General features: G+C 33.8%; 1 protein-coding gene across 1 annotated transcript in view; it reads left to right on the forward strand.

Annotated features, from left to right (window-relative positions):
* LOC136040127 (pre-mRNA splicing regulator USH1G-like) overlaps positions 1–23,364 on the forward strand; it is a 71,948-nt gene that overhangs the window by 33,238 nt on the left and 15,346 nt on the right. The window contains exons 4-7 of the mRNA XM_065724234.1: positions 7,831–8,024; positions 11,163–11,345; positions 18,624–18,813; positions 22,922–23,081. Coding sequence (XP_065580306.1) covers positions 7,831–8,024; positions 11,163–11,345; positions 18,624–18,813; positions 22,922–23,081 — 727 coding nt within the window. The remainder of the gene's footprint in view (positions 1–7,830; positions 8,025–11,162; positions 11,346–18,623; positions 18,814–22,921; positions 23,082–23,364) is intronic.

The raw sequence follows: 23,364 nt of genomic DNA on the forward strand, positions 1-23,364 counted from the left end.
GCATCAAATCTGACATCCTTCTCTACGCGGACGACACAAAGCTCTATCGCGTCATCTCGTCATGTGAAGACATTCACCACCCGCAGGCGGATCTCCAAGGAATCGATGACTGGATGAAGAAGTGGATCATGGAAATCAATACCCAGAAAAGTCATATATCCTCACTCTGGGTCCACAAAACTTTTCGTCCTCATACTTTCTTGGTTCCGCTACACTTATTCTTAGTAGAGAAGAAAGAGACCTAGGCATTTTAGTGGATTCTGAACTGAACTTCAGTAGCCACTATGAAGCTGTCGTCAAGAAGGCTTCCAAAGTTGCTGGTATGATCAGAAGAAACTTCTCGTGCGAGGACGACAAAATGCTTGCTACGCTCTATAAGTCCCTTGTCCGCCCGATTCTTGAGTATGGACATTGTTCTACAAGACCATACTACAACAAGGACATAGATGCTCTCGAAAATGTTCAGAGGAGGATAACTAAATTCTCTCCCAGGTTACGCTTCCTTCCCTACGAAGAGCGGCTTAGAAAGCTTGAAATCCCAACCCTCGCCTATAGATTCCATCGTGGTGATCTTATTGAAATGTACAAGCTCTGCAATGGAGCCTATGATAACGTACCAGCCCAGAGAATCGTGCAGTTCAATAAAAATCATCTCCGAGGACATCAGTACAAAGTGAGTATGGAACGTTTTTACAAGGACATGGGCCGATGGACTTTCGGCAACCGAGTTGTTCAGCATTGGAACAACTTACCAGAAAGAGTAATCTGCTCCACAAACCTACGGACATTCAAGAAGGAAGTTGATGAATATTATTCAAGTGACATTTTCTCCTTATGCAAATTTAGAAGAAATGCAAATTAAGATTGTTTTGTAGAGGCTTAACGGCCTGCCATCAAATTTGCGAATATATTTATTTTTTTTATTTTTTTATTTATTCTGATTCGTGAGCGAAGAGTGCAATATCGTCCGCAAAAACACCATCATGAAGGGTTCTTAGTGGGTTTAATTGTAGACCCCCACTGAAGCTACATCCACGAAGCACAAAATCTATGACTATGGCAAATAACAGTGGCGATAGAATGCAGCCCTGCCTTACACCCGACTGAACGGTAAACCAGTCCGTTAGGCCACCCTCGGTTCGTACTGCACACTTAATATCGAGGTAAAGCGCTTTAATTATATTTACAATTTTAATCGGGATCCCGTAATGTATTAAGATTTTCCACATGGTCTCGCGGTGTATCGAGTCGAAGGCCTTGAGAAAGTCAATAAATACTACGAGTAATTGAACCTGCCATTCGTTAGATTCTTCGAGCAGGATTCTCAGGCTAAATATTAGGTCACAACAGCATCTGTTTTGGCGGAATTCATGTTGTTCATCTCTCAGAACTCTCTCCACTTTACTTTGAATTCTACTGAGAATAATTTGGCACAAAACCTTGCTGCCTACTGATTGTAAAGCGATGCCTCTACAATTGTCACATTTAGTCTTTTGTCCTTTTTTGAAGAGTTTTATAATTACTGCCTTAGACCATTCACTCGGGACTTTTTCATCTTCCCAAATACATGACAAAAGTTCAAACATGGGCACTGCTAGGGCGCTTCTACCAAATTTCAACAGTTCTGGGGGTATGCCATCGTTACCGGCTACCTTTCCGTTTTTCAAAGTCATTAGAGCATCTTTTACTTCACTCAGCAAGAGAGGTCCGGAATATATTCCAAGATCAAACAGTGTTTCTTCAGGGATATTTAAAAAAGTCGTGGGAGGCACCTGATTTAATACCTCGGTGAAACGTTCCATCCAACGTCAGTTTATGTCATCCGTCTGGGTTAATAAGATGCCTTCTTTGTTTTCAACTTGGGTTGAAAAAGCCTTCGAAATACCCGCAAGCTCCTTCGTAATAGCGTACACAGTACGACTATCTCCTCGCCTGGCGGCTAATTCAGCCTGATCAGCCATAGTTTCGAGGAACACCCTCTTATCATTCCTTGTCCGTGTTTTGACTTGTTTATTGAGACGCTTATACTGCGCTTTTAAATCATCAAGATATTCTCTAGTGCATGTCCTATTATGCTCATGTCTATCTACGAGAATTTTGGCTTCTGCCCTTTGATCAATGATATCCCAGGTACTTTCAGATATCCACTGCTCTTTCTTCTTCCTGCTATATCCCACAACTTCTTGTGCCACTTCTTTCAGGGACTCGACGACCTTTTCCCATTGATTATCAATTGACAACTCGTCCCTTAGCATGGAAAATTTATTTGACAAAGTAGATGTATACTTTTGTAATACATAAGGGTCCTGCAGCTTTCTTACATTAAACCTTTTTACTGACCGCTGGGGCTTTATGACAGTTTTCAGTTTCAGCTTAAACTTAGCAACAACAAGTTGATGGTCGGAATAGCAGTCGGCACCTCGAAAGGTCCTAACATCCTCTAAACAACGTCGCCTGTGCTTGGTAATTAAAATATGGTCTATTTCATTTCTTGTTACACCATCAGGCGAGTTCCAAGTATATTTATGTATTTGTTTATGAGGGAACCATGATGCGCCGACGATAAGTTCATGAGTCGCACAAAAGTCAATTAAACGTACGCCATTATCATTGATTTCCCCCAGTCCATGCCTACCAAGGATAGCTGGGGCATAGGAGGCATCACTTCCAACTTTAGCGTTAAAGTTCCCACACAAAGTCACAATATCATGCCGATGCGCTTTAGCAACAACATTTGACAACACGCGATAAAAATCATCCTTGGTCTGATCAACGGTATCATTGGTTGGGGCATACACAACAATAACTGTCAATTTGGCCTGAGAAGTGGCAAAGCGAGCACGAAGGATTCCCTCGTTAATAGATTCCCAGTCCACTAGGCATTTTTTGGCCCGACTACTTAATGCCATTCCAACACCTGCCTCTTTTCTAGTTTCAAGTCCAGAATACAAAATATGGTATGTTTCACTATTCAAAGTACCAAAACCGGTAAGTCTGGTCTCAGAGAGTCCAGCAATGTCAATACGGAACTTATCAAGGGTCCTCATAACACTGTTGAGTTTTCCTGGCTGTGTTTCTTGATTAACTGTTCTAACATTCCAGTATCCAATACGAAAACACTCGGTCGTTTTCAAGAATCCTGTCCGGGGGCGTGCGTTAGTCATCATCAAAGAAGAAGTCAATCCGAGGCTATCAATTAAGATACATCACCTGTGCTCAACAGATGTCTCAAAAAACAAGCCGAAGAGGGAGGGAGCCAACAACAAGGGTCGTACGTATCCGCCAGTATTTGGTTATCCTTAAAATTCAATTATTCTGGCAATTGGCACCAGCTCGCCAATCCGCCTCTGTTTCTGTGGTGCCTCCAAATATTCGTGGCATGATTTTCTCAAGAAACATTGTCAAGACGTGTTGAACACAGTTGCACAATTTTCGTGGACAATCTTTGAATACACGTAATAAAAGATAAATACAATTTTATAGCCAAATAAATACAATTTTCAGTTGAAGTGCAAAGGACATCATAACAAAAATGATTTTTACCATTAGCTCTATTTTAATGTCACTTTTTTTTATGATTTTAGTTGATTAACGTAAAAAAACTCTCCACAAAACAAGGTTTTAAGCGAAAAGTAGAGAGCTACATTAAACCTTCTGATGTCCTTGTTTGTTTTGCTGATGACAGCACACTTGGCACTTCGAGAAATTGCGAATCTGAGATTTGATTAAATTTGGAAAATTTATTTGAGAGAGTAATTTTATGGCTTGATGCTAATTATCTTACCCTAAATTTTTAAAAGTCCAGTATTTTTTATATTTTCGCATGTTTCCCAGATTTATCCCCAGTTATCAGAAATTCATCAGCCAAATGGGATAATTTATGCATTTAAAGATCGATAAGTTCGTTTTTTGGGCATTGTTGTTGATGATTAAATTTAAAAAAACAAAATTTTAAAAATTAAAGTAAGGAGCAATATTAAAACTTAAAACGAACAGAAACTACTCCAGTTTCTGGAGTAGAAACGTCTTTTAGACTGGAGTCTAAACGTCCAGTATTTTTTATATTTTCGCATGTTTCCCAGATTTATCCCCAGTTATCAGAAATTCATCAGCCAAATGGGATAATTTATGCATTTAAAGATCGATAAGTTCGTTTTTTGGGCATTGTTGTTGATGATTAAATTTAAAAAAACAAAATTTTAAAAATTAAAGTAAGGAGCAATATAAAAACTTAAAACGAACAGAAACTACTCCGTATAAGAAAGGGGCTTTTCCTCCTCAAAACCTCGCTCTTTCCACTACAGTTTGACTCTGTCTCTTAACTCTATTTTTAAAACAGCAAGAAACTGTAGCGTAAAGAGGGGGGCGTTGAGGAGGAAAATCCCCTTTCATATACTGAGTAATTTCTGTTCGCTTTAAGTTTTTATGTTGCTCCTTGTTTTCATTTAAAAAAACTTGTTTTTTTATTTAATTTCTGAACGTTTTGAATTAGTGCACGTTTTGATCTTGGCTCTCCGCACATAAATAATTAAAATGAAATTTGCACTTTAATTAATGCAATTAATCGGAAGATTTTGAGAAAAAACGAGCGAGGGAGGAGGCCTAGTTGCCCTTCAAGTTTTTGATTACTTGAAAAAGCAACAGGAACTTTTAATTTTTTACAAAAGTTTTCATTCGTAAAAAATATACGTAACTTACGAATGCGTATATGCGTATATGAGGGGGTTCAACCCTAGTCGATACCTCACTCTTTACACTAAAGCTTAGATTTTGTCCCAATTCCTTAAGAATGACCTCTGAATCACAAAGGCCGTAGAATAAATAGTTGAAATTACTAAAAATCCTTTAGCGTAAAGAGTGAGGTATAACGAGGAGGTAAACCCCTCATATGCGTAATAAAATTTGGTTGGTTTTAAGTTTTAATGCTGCTCCTTACTTTCAGTAGAAAAAACTTTTCATATTTATTTTTTCATTGTTCTTTCAAATAATGCTAGAAAATCCTGCCCCCCTTCATTAAAATTCTCTTCCCCCATGAGAGGTTTCTCAATGGAAATATCCTCCCACGTACCCCCCCCCCCTCAAATCACCCCCTAAACCAAACAATCCCCCTGAAAACGTCTGTACACTTCCCAGTAACCATTACTATATGTAAACACAGGTAAAAATTTGTAACTTGCAGTCCCTCCGACGGGACTGCAGGGGAGTTAGTCGTCCCTAAAGATATAGTTATTAGGTTTTTTGACTATGGTGGATAAAATGGCTATCTCAGAATTTTGATCCGGTGACTTTTGGGAAAAATGAGCGTGGGAGGGGGCCTAGGTGCCCTCCCATATTTTTGGTCACTTAAAAAGGGCACTAGAAATTTAAATTTCCGTAAGAATGAGCCCTCTCGCGACATTCTAGAACCACTCAGTCGATACGATCACCCCTGGGAAAAAAAACAAAACAAACAAATAAACACGCATCCGTGATCTCTCTTCTGGCAAAAAATGCAAAATTCCACATTTTTGTAGATAGGAGCTTGAAGCTTCTACAATAAGGTTCTTTGATACGCTGAATCTGATGGTGTGATTTTCGTTAAGATTCTATGACCTCTAGGGGGTGTTACCCCCTATTTTCTAAAATAAGGCAAATTGTCTCAGGCTCGTAACTTTTGATAGGTAAGACTAAACTTAATGAGACTTATATATTTAAAATCAGCATCAAAACGCGATTCTTTTGATGGAACTATTGTTATCAAAATTCCATTTTTTAGAGTTTCAGTTACTATTGAGCCGGGTCACTCCTTACTACAGTTCGTTACCACAAGCTGTTTGAAAACTTGCATTTCAAACGTCACATTGATTTGATCAAAATAAAGATATGCAGGAGTCTCGGTATTTCGAGGAAAGTTAAATATATTTGCCCTGGATTAATTTTGAGAATCCTTTCTCCTGCTTGATTTAACCTTACATTTCTTATTGTTCAATAGTATAGATGTCAACCTTTCCTTCATTTTTAAAACCAGTTTCTAAGGTTTAAAATAAAGCTAGAAACCTCATTAAGGAAACTAACCGTTCAAGAGTTATCCCATTACTTAATCTCAAGTCATTTTATATTCTTTCGTGTGTATGTTTTACTTTTTCTCAGCTTCATAGTGACCTCCCCCATCTTCTAAGTGTTCCGCCATCTTTCACCTCTGATCAGGATATTCATAATATTCGCAATAACAAAAATCATATTCAAGTTCCTTTTACTCCTTGTCTAAGGTCAGATTTTAATCCTTTAAATTGCGAATCACATTGTGTAGAATAAGTCGCACGAATCAGCTAGAAGGTGCCACTCGGTTTGTTAAAAAAAAATTGTTAAAAATTCTTTTGCTTTAATAACTTCTAATATATATATATATATATATATATATATATATATATATATATATATATATATATATATATATATGTATGTATGTATATATATATATATATATATATATATATATATATATATATATATATATATATATATATATATATAAATAAGCTGTCTGTGTGTGTACGCGCGCGGGGGGGGGGGGGGGGGGTTGGGCGACGCGAAGATGGAGGGCGGGGGGTTGGGGTTACTGATCTACTTAATTAATTTAGTCAATTCAATCTATTAGTCTATTTAGTTTTGTTTTCTATAGTTTTTATTTTATTTTATTTTCTTTTCTTCTCCTTTTTGCACTTCTCTCTGTAAGTAAGTGATTGTTTAAAAAAAAAAAAATATTTCTCGGAGTAAGTGACCGTTCATCTTCCCCCTTCTTTACAGGCCAAAGATCCATTGGGTAATTAGTAAAATGTAATATTGTATGTGCGTTTCATGATAAATAGAATCTTTTTCATGATGAATAAACCAAAGACGAGCAAAAATAAAGTAAAATTTGTGCAATTGTTGGAAGTAAAATAAGGCTATATACCATTAAAAAGACAGTGGAAAAACAATTCTTTGATGTTATGATAGTCAGGTTCAGAGATAAATAAAAAAGAACAGCTTGCAGTTCTGAATAGATGAAAGAAAGAATAGATGAAAAGAAGAAAGGATAGAAGAATAGATGAAATGCAATGAATAATAGATGAAAAGAAGAAAGGATAGAAGAATAGATGAAATGCAATGAAGAATAGATGAAAGAAAGAATAGATGAAAAGAAGAAAGGATAGAAGAATAGATGAAATGCATGAAGAATAGATGAAAGAAATAATAGATGAAAAGAAAAAAGGATAGAAGAATAGATGAAATGCAATGAAGAATAGATGAAATAAAGAATAGATGAAAAGAAGAAAGGATAGAAGAATAGAAGAAATGCAATGAAGAATAGATGAAAGAAAGAATAGATGAAAAGAAAAAAAGGATAGAAGAATAGATGAAATGCAATGAAGAATAGATGAAAGCAAGAATAAATGAAAAGAAGAAAGGATAGAAGAATAGATGAAATGCAATGAAGAATAGATGAAAGAAAGAATAGATGAAAAGCAGAAAGGATAGAAGAATAGAAGAAATGCAATGAAGAATAGATGAAAGAAAGAATAGATGAAAAGAAGAAAGGATAGAAGAATAGGTGAAATGCAAAGTGAATGAAAGAGTAGTTGTCTTATTTCACATGGAGAAGCTTGACGCAAAATGCACCACCAGGTACAGTCAATAGGGCTCAACTGATCATATTATATTTTCCAATTTATCTCTAATTAGATCAAACACTTTTTCATTCATTTTAACAGCCCAACTCTTTAAAAAAGAAGTTCTCAAACAGGATGCAAATAAAATAATTTAACAACTAATTATTTCCCACTTTTAATTTCTATAATTTTTTTATAGAATTGGCGGCAATGAACGAAAAAGACGAAATTTTGAACTACCTTGATAATGTCATCGCAAAACAAGACAAAAAAGAAGCGAAGCAACAAAAAGAAAAGGCAGTCAAGCATAGAGAGAAGTTAAAGAAAGATTTTGAAAAGGTGCAAAAGAAAGCTCAAGAAGAAGCGGCAAAGGAACAGAAGAGACTTGAAGAGGTATAATCCAACTTACTAATTCATTCTATATTGTTAATTTCAAAAAAGGATAAAAATTCACCTGGGCCATTGCTGGCACTCAGGGTGTCAAATGGACGTTTCAGTTACTGGGTATTTTTTACAGGGACTTGTCGCCCAGCATTGCTGCGGCGTGGATCGAACTCCTCGACCACATATTCCTAAGCAGAGCACCAATCACTGTGCCACAACAAGGTCATATAATTAATTTAATACCTGAATATTCATCAATGAAGTTTCTGGTTTACCATTTGCCTTAAGATTAATTTAAAAACTTTTTTCCGGAATAGGTTTTTCAATAAAAAAAAAAGCTATATTAAAGCAAAAATGAGGCGAAATAAATTTAAATCATTTTCCAAGCGTAAGACAACCAAAAAATAGCCATCAATAAATAAATAAAACTATAAACGAGCAGAAATTAGGATGAGTGGGGCTGAGGCCTTCTATGCCTTCTGAAGACCGGGATAATTTGCACTTTACTGAAAATAACCTTTATTTCGAGCTAAATGTTCCTATTTTTAATAATATCGAAAAAGGAACCATCATAAACAAGATTATTGAGCAAAGAAAAAATGAATGTGGATTGACAGTTTAATTTACATATACTGATATTTTTTCCTTAGAGTCTTAATAATTTTTGATTCAATGAAGTTAAAAAAAAAGTGTGAACGTTTAAATATGTAGTTTGTTTTCAGTAAAGTACAAATTATGTTCTGGTCTTTGGAAGGCATGGGGATACCCACCCCAATCATCATACTGTCTGTTTGTTTTGAGTTTGACTCGGTTATTTGTTGTTTTTTCTGTTCATTTTGGGTTTCATTTATTTATTGATGGTTATTTTTGGAAATTTTACAAGTATGCTTTGAAAATTGTTTGACTTTATTTCTTATCATTTTGGTTCAGTGTAGCTCATTACTTTTCTTTCTAAAACTTCGTTCATGGAAAATGTTTTTTTTAATTAATTTCTGTTCGTTTTTTGACATATTCTTTTTCACTGGAAAGGAAAAGAATATTTTGAATATTGTTAATTTAATACCTAAATGTTATGTTAACAACTTTTCTCGTCCACATGATAATTTTCCATAGAATAAAAGTAAGATGACAGAATATTTAGGAGAGAATAAAAACACAATATTTTAATTAATACAATTTTCATTTGATTAACATTCAAAATACTTAAAATATTTTAATTATATAAATAATTTTTTTAAATCAAGATTATACAGAGGTAGTTGGCATAGTGATTGAAAAGGTGGATTCGTTATTTCCTTTCGAAAATATGGACAGTGGTACAGCTAGGGATTGATTCTGTGAAGAACATACGATTAGCTCAATGTACATTCTTATAACTCTGGAAAGGCTCGGTGAAAACAGGAAGATACTTGTCTTGACTTTTAATTTAGTTCTTAACGTTAATCTGTACGGAACGTACAGGCAAGGAAGAGGATTCGTATTGACTTAAAAGTCTTGCTCAGAAGCATCATCAGAATGTCACCAGAAGAGGTGATAAGGCACTGATGATCGACATACGTTTGTACAGACATACAGAATCGACATACGTTTAGCTCATCCAATCGGTATCAAAATTCCATTTTTAGAGTTTCGGTTTTTATTGAGCCGGGTCGCTCCTTACTACAGTTTGTTACCACGAACTTTTCGATGTATGTTTAGCTCAAATTAGGAAAGTATAGGCGAGGAAGAGGATTCGCATTGAATTAAAAGTCTTGCTCGGAAGCATCACCAGAATAGAGGAGACAAGACTTCAGTGCCTTATATCTTTCCTGAGTGGTCTCTCCTGTGTGAGGCGTGAATCTTTATTATGGTCAATACACTGGGAAGGTAAATCGACTGCAGATGACGTCTGCTCATTTCTGTGCGCACTGTAAATCTAGGGCGCTTCCAACTGTTGTCAGTTGGATTAATGTCAAAGATCAGTTGGTCAGTGCTTGAGCAGGGAGTGGACGTAAAAGACACAGCGAGTGAGACTCCAGCTGCTAAGAGACAGATGGCAATTTATAGGACCAAAAGATATCATAGTTCCTTATTCTGCCAGACCATCTATCGCGTTAAACTACGTGAAGGTGTATCATCTGGACAACATTTACCTTAGTCATTTGGGCCTGAGGAATGGGCCAAGTCTCTGATGAGTACAGCCTAATGCTAGCTACCAAGGCAGAGTAAACTCGTGAGGAGGCCGATCTGAATCTTGTGAAATATTGTTCTCAGGAGGAGGTAGAAAACGACAGTTGCCTGGGTCTCTCTTGCTGATACCTCTGCATGTAAACACAAAGTGGATCCGTGTAATATAAAAACCAAACTGTATAAGAAATTCACAAATGAAGAAGTTGAGAACTTTAACAAGAGTTCAATATGAACTGCAAACCACTAGAGTCACAAAAAGCGCAATGTTACCAAACAAATCTACATAAAAAAAATTGAAATCAAAGCCAGTTCAATTTTATTTCAATTTGGCTTTAATTAAACATATTCTCCATTTCTCATTCTCCAAGTATTATCGGCATACCACGGGATTTGACACAGCGACTAAATCCATCAACATCATGGGTGGTTAACACCAAATTTCTTGCAACTAACTCACTTCGAGGTGCAAGTTGGGGTAAGATAAGAAGATGCCAAACAATGTTCTGCATGAACAAAGTGGATTGACCCGCAAAGCCTATAGTGACCAGATTGGCAACTACGGCCACAGTGGCAGAAGCTAAAACCATAGTGACCATAGAGTCAATATAGTATAAGAAACATAGGATGTCTGATTTTAGACTTTGATTCAACTTTCTTAAGTATTTCTCACTCGGTTGGCAATAAAATTCAAATCGTACGAGAAAAGTGTAACCATCAGATGGCTTCGTGCTGTGCTTAGTTTGAAAAAGATACATATTATCAGTATAAAAATAGTCCTTAGTTGGCAAATTTGAATCTAAATTCAGCTTTTTTTTTAAACGACTTCTATTTTTTTCAAGTGTACAAACACAGACTATTTTCTCAAAGAATTTATTTTCTCTATCTTATTTTTATGTTGATAGTATCAGGATAGTATCAGACAAAATGTAGTTGCTGATATAAAAAGTACAATAGCTTCAATATCTTGTTATAATTTAGATTAGAAAGAAAATGGACACTACAACTTACTCAAACCCCATACCTCCAAGTCGCCCTTCTGTTGCCGCTTTGGCGCTGCGTCGTGACTCTCGTCAAATTTACGGTGCCACGCCAAAATTCTCAGAATTGGTAAACTCTGACAAACAGCCTGGAAAGAAACCCATTAGTAGTGTTTTCAAAAAGGTAAGTTGTAACCACAGGTATAATTTTTTTTGTAGAGGTGTAGCTCGTACTGATTTTAGTCCTATTATCACAAAACTAAAGGTATCTCCTATGGATAATCTTTAGAGGTTTTATTGCTTCCCTCTTTCCCACGAGTGTTTTAAGAGTAGCTCTCGTATTAAGCCTCATCCCCTCCTTTAGTCTATGTTTGTTGTTGAAATGAAGGAGGTTCCTTCTTTTCACATTAAAAGCGATATAATGTAAAATAAAAAAGTCAGATTATTCTCCATATGATCTTAAACATCATAATAATAGATAAGCAAAAAGACGAGTCGAAATATTGCTCACATGGTGGATTGAGTTCCTCAAACCAGAGCTGATATTTCAAATAATCTACTGATAGAGAATTGAACAGGAAAATAGCCACAAGTATTCCAAAGGAGGTTTATACACCCAAAATAACGTCCCTAGGAAGTTTCTATACATATCACAGTAGAAAATTTGGCAAGAAGCTGTAAACTAATTCCAATTATTCCTATTATTATTCCTATTTCCTATTTCCTATTTTAATTATTCCTATTTTATTACTATTTTTTATTTTTATTCCTATTGTAATTATTCCTATTAATTGTTCCTATTTCCTCGCTGTTATCTGCAAATGAACAGAAATTTAAAGGACTGATGAGCCCTTCAAAAGAAAAATAGGGCTTTACCAATTGAACTATTTGAGGGCTTTGATTTTAAGGGCACTTTACGTTTAAGGGCACATTTACATGTAAGGGCAATTTACATTTACATTTAAGGGCACTTTACATTTTTGATTGGCTTTTGAATGACTAATCTACTGTTAGGTCTTAGCAGTCGCAAGATACTTTTAAAGCATAAAATTTAATATATTTCATCAAACACTAAATCATTTTTGTAGCGTATTCTAATATATTCCAAGAGTATAAAATTACATTCTGAATGCACTTTAGAATGTACTCTATAGATAGAATATATTAGAATATATACTAGAATATACAGATTAGAAGATATAGCAAATATATTATGTCATCAATCAGTAGAATAATTTTTTAGGGCATTCTAGTGAGTCCTAGTGCATTCCAAATGAACATAATAGGAATGTTTTATCTCTAGAATTTGTCTTCGACTAACAAATTTAAAGAAAAACTATACACTAAATAAGCCCGAGGAGGCTGAAAGAACAAACCAAAACTGCTACGGTACGCTAAAAAGAGGCAAAAAATTACCCTTCTGTTGCCGCTTTGGGGTTGCGTCATGACTCTCGTCAAGTTTACGGTGCCACGCCAAAATTCTCAGAATTGGTAAATTCTGACAAACAGCGTGGTTAGAAACCCATTAGCCGTACAAAAAAGAGTCGGTAGGCTGATCCTGTATTCATAAAATTCGAGAAATAAACTCTAATTAATTTTTAGAATTTGTCTTCGGTTAACAAGATTAAATAAAACCTATATGATTTTAAGTTACCAAGAGGGTGCTAAGAGAGAAAATCGTAGCTATAAAGACAGAGTTGCTAGGCCAGTGTTCATTCATAAACTTGAAAAAATAAACCCAAATCGCTGTATCATAGATCTATTTCATCATATAATCCACGTTTCATTGGTCCTTGGTTTGTGTCTCTAGATTTTATTTCTCGAATTTTTTTTGGTCAATAAGTTAAGATTAAAGCCATAAACTGTGCAATCAGAGGGGACGGGGTACTAGAGGGAGGGGCAATTAGAGAGGAGAGGGGAAAGGCAAAAACTAAAACTTACTAAGATGATAAAAGCAAAAAGTTGCTCTTCTTATTACAAAAATTGGTATTTTGGCCTCCAGGCTGCGGCTTCTTGGGATATAAGATCGGGGAAGCTGTTATCTAATATTGTGACGTAAATGCATCGAAAGTCGTTATAATATTTTCGGTATACTATCGGTATAATTCGTATATAAAATCGGTAAAATTATATAATATCCGGTATAAAATCGGTATAATTCTAAAATCGGTATGATTATATAGTATTCGGTATAATATCGGTATAATTCGTATATAAAATTGGTGTATAAAATCGATATAATTATATAATATTCGGTATAATATCAGTATAATATTACAGTATTTCTAATTCCAGTATCATATGGAACACTAAAACAAAATACTATCTGTACGAGGAACACTGTACGTACCGTAGACATTAATTAATTGTTTACTCAATTTAATTTTAATCGTTTTTATATTTGTCATATTGTTTTTAATTTGGATACAAAGAGTGGGGCTTCTGGAAAACTTGATCCTGTTTTATCTTCGTTATAAGAGCCATGAACACTTTAAAAAAATTGTATAATTGTAGTTTTTACAGTTTATGACTTTAAATGTTTGTTTCATGGCGCTAACGGGATGGAGGTTGTACAACCAAAAAGATTCGTTCCAAATTTTCATCCACTATATTAATCACTAATGCTTTTGTAGCACAGAAACAAACAAATTAAAAGACATGTTATTTTAAGTTTACTGAAGCTATTTTACTGGTTAACGATATTTAAAAAAAAATAACTTAGAATTAATTAATAATTAAATCAGTGAATTTAATTAACTCATAAATTAGTTTGTAATAAATTATTATTAATTTATTTATAATCAATAAATTTATCTATTAAATTTAACAGATTAAGTAAATTGATGATGTAACTGAATTTTGACTTAGAAACTTGAAATTAGAAATTAACTTTAGTTTCACCGTATTCTTATAGAAATAAATACAATAAAAAATAGTTCTTACGCCGTTGTCTATGCATAAAGTCGGAGAAAGAAACTCATATTGCTGTATCATAGACAACATCATATCCAAGATTTTGTCCAGAGAGGGGGGGGGCTTACAAAAAAGGAGCTTGCTTATATGCATTTCTATACGTCTTTGAGAGCTAACAAAATGGGGGGGGCGGGTCAAACCTCCTACCCCCTCCTTGGATACAGCTTTGATCAAAGACCTTCTGCCATAATAGAAAACACGTTCAAGGAGTACTTGGCTTATGTTTCGAGATTTATTGCTTTTTCAGTTTTTATCTTTTTTTATCCGGTCCTTATCTTTTTTTTTCAGTTATAATCCTTTTTTCTTATCATAAACGAAATAGCAGATAAATCTAATCCTCTGATCAAAAGGTAAGTTTAAATTCCAAATATGACGGGGCTTTTTATTTTGTTTAATCTTTAACTTTCAAACAAATTGATAAAAAAAAAGCACACAAATTTCAATGTATTTACATTGAAATTTGCTAAATAGCTATTAAAAGGTCATACTATCTCCTAATTAATCATGCACTTGGTATTGCACACAGAAACATGTTTTGGAGCTTAATTGAAAAACAAAACATATCAATGTTTTCAACGCTGCGCTCTTTACGCTAAAGTTTGACTCTTTCTCTTAACTCTACATTTAAAAACAGTAAAAAACTTTAGCGTCAAGAGCGGGGCGTTAAGGAGGAAAAGCCCCTTTCATATACGTAGTAATTTCTGTTCGTTTTAAGTTTTAATGTCGCTCCTTACTTTCATTTTAAAAAACTTGTTTTTTTTGTTTAATTTCTGGACGTTTTTGAATTAATGCATGTTTTGATCTTGGCTCTCAGCACATAAATCATTAAAACGACATTTGCATATTAATTTTTTTGGGCTAAATGGCTTTTTCATAGTTTTAATCGGCAGATTTTGAGAAAAAAGGAGCGAGGAAGGGGGCCTAGTTGCCCTCCAATTTTTGATTACTTAAAAGGGCAACTATAACTTATAATTTTTTACGAACATTTTCATAAGTAAAAAATATACGTAACTTACGAATTAAATTACGTAGCAAACTTCTATATTCGTATGTTTTTATTGCGTATATGAGGGGGCTCACCCCTCGTCGATACCTCGCTCTTTACATTAAAGCTTAAATTTTGTCCCAATTCCTTAAGAATGACCCCTGAATCACAAAGGCCGTAGAATAAATAGTTGAAAATTACTAAAAATACTTTAGCGTAAAGAGCGAGGTACTACGAGGAGGTAAACCCCTCATATACGTAATAATTTCTGTTCGTTATAAATTTTAATGCTGCTTCTCACTTTCAGTGGAAAAAATTTTCATATTTATTTTTTCATTGTTTTTTTTAAATAATGCTGGAAAATCCTGCGCCCCCTCCATTCAAAGTCTCTTCCCCCAGGAGAAGTTCCTCCATGGAAAGATCCTCCTAAGTAACCCCACCCCCTCAACTCTCCCCCCAAACCAAAAAAATCCCCCTGAAAACGTCCGTACACTTCCCAGTAACCATTACTATATGTAACTTGGTCAAAGTTTGTAACTTTCAGCCCCTCCCACGGGGACATTGGGGAAGTAGGTCGTCCCCAAAGACACAGTTATTAGGTTTTTCGACTATGGTGAATAAAATGGCTATCTCAGAATTTTGATCCGGGGACTTTGGGGAAAATATGAGCGTGGGAGGGGGCCTAGGTTCCAAACTTTTTGGTCACTTAAAAAGGGCACAAGAACTTTCAATTTCCGTTAGAATGAGCCTTTTCGTGACATTCTAGGACCACTGAGTTGATACGATCACCCCTGGGAAAAAAAAGAAAAACAAAAAAAACAAATAAACACGCATCCGTGATTTGTCTTCTGGCAAAAAATGCGAAATTCCACATTTTTGTAGATAGGGACTTGAAACTTCTACAATGAGGTTCTCTGATACGCTGAATCTGATGGTATGATTTTCGTTAAGATCCTATGACTTTTAGGGGGTGTTTTCTCCTATTTTCTAAAATGAGGCAAATTTTCTCAGGCTGGTAACTTTTGATGGGTACGACTAATCTTGATAAAACTTATATATTTAAAATCAGCATTAAAATGCGATTCTTTTGATGTAACTATTGGTATCAAAATTCCATTTTTTAGAGTTTCGATTGCTATTGAGCCGGGTCGCTCCTTACTACAGTTCGTTACCACGAACTGTTTGAAAAAAAAAACTTTTTCGCATGCTTACCAATTCCCTGCGTACCACAGGTACTGATCTCTTGATTACCTGCCTTTGGCCAGGAGTGCATTGTGCAGTTGGAAACAAATCATCCGACGCTTTCCATGTGTCATAAAAATTTGTATTTATAAATCCTAAAAATATAATTTGTTTGATTAACATTAATTTTGACAAAAACAACTTTGACGACTAATGTGATATATTGTCAACAGTAACGTTACATCACCATAATAATGAGCCACAACTCCCTCACCTGCAAAATTTACTTTGTGCTATGCTCTTCTTTCCAGCAGAAATCCTACATATTTAGATTAATTAAATTAGTTAAAATAAATTAAATTACTTAGTAAACATAACTTAATAAATTGAATTGTAAAAAAAAACTATACTAAAATTATAAAATTATGTTAAAAATTGTTAAATTATATTTAATAAATTAATTTACTAACATAACAACTAACAAACAACAAAACAACAATTAACAAAAAAAATTTGGCAACTAATGTGATATATTGTCAGCACTAACGCTGCGTCACCATAATAATGAACCATAAATCCCTCACCTGCAAAATTAACGTTGTGCCATGCTCTTCTTCCTAGAAGAAATCCCACATATTTACCTTAATTAAACTAGTTAAATTAAATTAAATTGTAAAAAAAAAACTATACTAAAATTATATTAAAAATTATTAAATTATACTTAATAAAATATAATTTAATAATTAAATTAAATTGCTTAATTGAATTGAATTACCTTTATTAAATTACCTTAATTAGTTAAGTAACCTTAACTACATATTTAAGGTTACTGATATTATAACGAAACTACCGCATAGTAATTTAGTTTTTTATTCCAATAATTTTAAGCAGCTATGAAAGCATTTTAATGAAAAGTCAAGTCCAACTTAAAAAGAACACATGTTACCATAAATAAGACTGGGGCTAGTGACCCCAATGCCTTCTAAAGACCAGAGTGTCATTTGTTCTTTACTGATCGTAAAAACTATATTTTAAATGCTTTATTTTTTATAAAGTGTTTGTAACAAAAATAGCTGAGATTTTCAGGAATATAATTATATATTTAACTGTCAATCTACATTCATTAGTTCTTTTCATTAATCTTGGTTATTATGGTGACGTTCTTTGATTTGTTGTTGATGCTATGACAAATAACAACAACTGCTCAAAATAACAATTATTTTTAGTGAAGCAGAAATGACACCCAGGTCTTAAGAAAGCAAAGGGTAGCCGTACTCTTATTTATGGTAATTTATGTTCTTTTTAACTTTGCCTTAACCATTCATTGTAAATTCTGTTCTTTTTGGTTCTTGTTTGTTTATTGATAGTGATTTCTATTCGTCTTAAGCTTGAATTCTTGAGCTCGTCTTCGGTTTAATGCACCTCGCTAATTTTCTTTTGAAAAGCTTACTATTTTGAAATTGTCATACGATAATTGTAAATCTTACAAAATCCTTGCTAAATTTGGGTGGACGTCATATCATATGGCAAACAAGATGGGAGCCGTGTAATTTCTCATTAGAATGGGAGCCGGGAGTCAGGTAATCATATGGCAAACAAGATGAGAGCCGGGTAATTTCTCATTAGAATGGGAGGCGGATAGTAATGTAGCAAACAAGATGGGAGCCGGGTAATTTCTCACTAGAATGGGAGTTGGGAGTCAGGTAATCATATGGCAAACAAGATGTGAGTCGGTTAATTTCTCATTAGAATGGGAGCCGGGAGTCAGGTAATCATATGGCAAACAAGATGAGAGCCAGATAATTTCTCATTATAATGGGAGCCAGATAGTCATGTAGCAAACAAGATGGGAACCGTGTAATTTCTCACTAGAATGGGAGCTGAGGGTCGGATAATCATATGGAAAACAAGATGGGAGCCGGTTTAGTTACTGGAGTTCGTTTGAGTCGCTTAACAAGAGTTGTAGAAAAAAAAATTAACGAGGCTTCTCTCAATTTTCAAAATATTTTAATTTCTCACAATGCCTGACGGTAAAATTTTCACAAACCTAAAATTTTTGTAAATATCTCCTCCCTTCCTCCCAACACTTGTGATGCATTAGCTTTGAAAAAGATACTTTTTTTCAGTCAATCCATGGTTAGCTCTGATAGGTATTATCGATGGTTACAGCGAACGTCATTAATATCAAGTTGGTTTTCAAAACAAACCTCTGAAAAAATCATTCTTTTTACTAATACTCAAAGATCATCATTATATTAGAAAATTTTAATGCAATTAACAGTTTTCTCGTATCCCAGGTCATTTTAGTCCTTAATTTTCCAGGCCCAGGCAAAGAAAGGGACGTCAAGAACAAATGACGCGAGTGGAAGCCTACGAAGCGTTATTGGTGAGCTATCAGATGCTGATTTCAAAGTTGGAGATTACGACTCCGACGGAAGTCGGACAGTGCGAAGCATATCAGGACTTCGAAGAGATTCTGAAGTTATGTTCAAAAGAAACGAAGAAGTTGAAGGTAAGACATTAATACCTTTTTTTGCGCATTGAGGCTAATTCCGTATTTGGCCATTACTTTAAATTATCATGGAGTTTCTTTTTAAGCATGTCAGCCTTCTTAGTAGTATGAACTAAATAAAAGCGCCTGAAAACAATTTCACATTTCGTGAAAAATCAGTTTTCTGGAGCAATAGAATATTGATGGGCGATAGAATGATTGATGTTGCAGACAAATTCAGCCGAAAAAAGTACATAAAAAATAAGTATTTTTGCTTGAAAGCGTGTTTTCTAAGCCTTGTCCGTCGAAAGAAGCTGATTATTCTTACTGATTTTTGAATAGAGTTAAAGAATCAATAGCTTTTTTTAGAGTGGGTTAATTATCATTAATTTTTTTAATATTAAAAAAAAAAAAATTAAAATTCAGGGATGTGCAGTACTATTTCAATAAAAATCGGACACGTCAATGAGATAAAACTAGTGTTGAAACAAAACGCAACATTTCTAAAATAAAAAAGAAATGAGGGATAGGGAGGAGAACGCAATTTTGAGTGAAAACCATTAGTAAAATCTCAATACTCCGAGAATACACTTTTCTGGCGTTTTGTACTATAGATGCTAATGTTGATGATGCTAATGGGTCTATGTTGTTCTTGAATCGCCATATCGAACATTATCTAAAAGCAACAACTTTATCATATAAGGTGTTTCCAATTGACAATCTGGGTTCTTCTTTCGGATTGAGAAAAAAAGTTACTTAAAACATAGATATTAGCAGCACAATTGTTTAAAAAAGTTTACATCTTCTAGAGCACAAAAGACGTATACACGTTGTTTATCTTTTCCTACAATCTGAAAATCCAAAATCTGCAACCCTCTCCCCTCCCATTTAAATGGTGAGGTGGTGCTAGTTAGAAGACATGTGACAACGAGCATGTGAGCGAGTCAAAAATAAAAATGAAGATCAAATATATACATGGTTAGAAGAACAGCGGCACACTTAGTTGGAAGCAAATAGACACACGTAGTTAGAACACATGCAACACCAAGCATGTGAGTAAGTCAAAAATGAAAAGCAAAGACACACACACGGTTAGAAGACATACGACACCAAACATATGAGCAAGTCAATGAGAATCAAGCTGGAAAGATATGCTTGCGCTGGAATTGATAATGATAGCGATCATGATCGGATTTGGGATTTGATATGCATAAGCTCGTCAATACCTAACATAACTTTGTTAAAAAACAGAGGTTTGGCAATATGTATTTCATAATGACGAAGGACAAGCCGAGGCAAAACGAACCAAACGAAGTGACAATGGTAGGGATGGTAACTGGGTTTTTGGATTTGGAATACGGGTATCTAAGGCGAAAGTCATTGCTAAATTGTCTGAAGTAATTGAAATCCGAAAATGTGTCAAAAATGAAAATGAAGAGCAAAGATACGGAGGGTTAGAATATTTGCAAAAACATCAATTAGAGTGTGTCAAAAATGAAATCAAGAGCAAAGATAAACGGTTAGAAAATATGTGACACCGAGCAAGTGTGCGAGTCAAAAATAGTAATGAAGAGCAAGGACACACGCAGTTAGAAAAAAAAGGTGGCGTGTCAAAAATGTGAGCAAAGACACACAAAGTTAGAAGACATGTGATACTCGAGCATGTGAGCGATTCAAAAATAAAAATTTAGATCAAATACAAACATGGTTAGAAAAACAGTGGCGGCGAGTCACAAATGAAAACGAAGAGCAAAGACACACGCAGTTAGAAGACATCTAACGCCGAGTATGTCTACAAGTCAAAAATGAAAAGCAAGAAGAAACGCAGTTAGAAGACATGAGCACCATACGTGTGAGCGAATCAATATAAATCGACCTGGCCAGCGGGAATCACAACGTGTCAAAATTTATAATGATAGTGATGATGATTTTTTTGATATTTTCATTGCAAACAACACCAAATCGCCACCCCCTTCCCACAAAAATTTATGAATTTTTTTTTTTTACATCCTCATTAAAAATTAATTCTTGCCCCTTTGTACACTCATGATTTTGAGCCCCTTCTTCCCACTAGAGGAATTTGTGTAGACCCTTGACTTCACGGACCCCTCTCTATAAAATTTATACGGGACCCCATTCTCTGAAAATATGCATCTATTCCCTTGTTTAGTTTCGCTTAATGCTAAATTTTCTAATAGCAAGTATTTATGGAGAAAGTTTAGTTCATTTAAATTTAAAACTTTGAAATTGAAAGTTTAAACTTTTAACTTACTCAAATGAACCAGCAAGTAGCAAATATTATAATACGTTTCTATTTATTATTACTAACGGCTATCAGTAGGTACTTATTCTATTTATTTCACAATAATGGTTCTTTTACATGCCCTACGTTAAGCAAAAGTAAAACAGTAAATTAAAAGAATTAAAAACTATCCATTTAAATTTTTATAATTAATTTAATTGGTCTACGGGTTAAACCCATTGTCATTGGTTGTTTTTTATCCCACAGATTAGCTCATGTTTCCTTTCTTAAAAGTTTTTGGTGCTTTTAATCAAAATACTTTATTTGGCTTTTTTTTTCTGTTTAAATATGTTCCAAGACCACGGCTGAGGCTGTACTGCTGAGACTGATTAGCAAGACTGTGCATGATTTTGATGAAAAAAGAAATAATAATTATTTATTAATAATTATAATAAATCACCCTTGTTCTCTTGTTTTTCTTAATAATTTTTATATTCGGTTTCATACTTCATTAAACTTTTTTTTTACATATAATAATAAGTAATAAGTAATATAATAATATTACTTAAATAATTAATTAGTAATTATTAATAAGTAATTAATTAAGTAAATACTAATTAATATAATAAGTATATTAATAAGTAATTAAAATAAAATAATTAATTAATAGTAATTAATGTAATAGTAATTAGTAATTAATAGTAATTAGTAATAGTAATAATAATAGTAATAGTAAAAGTAATAGATATAATAATACAGTAATAGTAATAACATAATAATAATAATAAGTGCTAAACTAATCAGTCAGTTCAAAGCAACCGTTTCCTATGGTGAATTGAAAAAACCAGGCTCTTGAAATTTTATATTACTTAAATAGTTAATTAGTAATTATTAATAAGTAATTAATTAAGTAAATACTAATTAATATAATAAGTATATTAATAAGTAATTAAAATAAAATAATTAACTAATAGTAATTAATGTAATAGTAATTAGTAATTAATAGTAATTAGTAATAGTAATAATAATAGTAATAGTAAAAGTAATAGATATAATAATATAGCAATAGCAAGAACATAATAATAAAAATAAGTGCTAAACAAATCAGTCAGTTCAAAGCAACCGTTTCCTATGGTGAATTGAAAAAACCAGGCTCTCGAAATTTTATTGATTGATTTGCTTTCCGTTTGGCCGTAAAGCGCAAAATGAAAAGGAGACTCAGTTCGTTTCTGATACGTTTAAAGTGCGTCCCTGCTAGTGTAACCAAGGACCTTAAAATGTAGTCTAAAACTATGGTTAAAAACACCTACTGTACCTAAAGTGATTTAAAGTACCCAAGAAATTGAAAATGAAGCCTGATTATTTAAATTGGTTAAGCGGAAAATCACACGACATATACGTATTTTCATACCTTGGTAAAATGGGGAACTGGTTTTTTTTAAACACCTTCATATGCAGTTTTTAGCCAAATAAAAAAAAATGTAAAAACCAAATAAAAAAAGGGTTAAAATCAGCAAAAATGTATGACATCCATCAGTTTAAGCAAATGTAGCTTTCTTTTGAACATATGATTGTCATCGGGAGTCAACGAACGGACGATTCTTATAGATGAGAGATGCTATTAAATTTATTGACTACTTTTGCTTATTTATTTTTATTTCATTTCGGTGATTTATTTATTAATTAGATTCAACGTGGCAAGACAGAAAAAAAACATGGCCCTGCCCTAAAAACCGAACCCTATTTTCTTTTATTGATATTAAAACTATTGATATTAAAAAATATCAATATATTTTTATATTGATATAAAAAAAACTTGATATTAAACTATATTGATATTATAAATAATTCTTTTATATTATTTAATTTGTTTGTATTATATTTAAGGAAAACGAGGAAAACTTTCAGACATCTTGTATGACGGTCCCTCAGGAAATCAAATCAACTCTAATCTCCTTCATTCTACTGATTCTGGTTTTGGTGAAGAAATGTACAAAAGCAGGCAGTCAATATTTGAGAGACCTGGATTTGGAACTATGGCCTTTAGGTATGCTTTTTCAAACCTTTTAGCTATGGCCATTTCCATGTGTCCATTTTTTATGGCCTCTTTTCATAACTTTTTGGTAAGAACCTTAGCTGCGGAATTCTAAATAGGGTTTTTTCGACCGTTTGCATGGCTAATTTTTCTAGTTTCATGAAAGATTTCAAAACAAATCTTCCTATGCAAATGAAATGATTTTACTTAAATAGTAAGATAATAAATGGAACGGGGTTCACAAAGCCTCGCGCATTTCAGAAACAGCACTACCAAAGGTCAGCTAACAAAGGTT

Source organism: Artemia franciscana, chromosome 20 (assembly GCF_032884065.1).
Source record: "Artemia franciscana chromosome 20, ASM3288406v1, whole genome shotgun sequence".
Lineage (NCBI taxonomy): Eukaryota > Metazoa > Arthropoda > Branchiopoda > Anostraca > Artemiidae > Artemia > Artemia franciscana.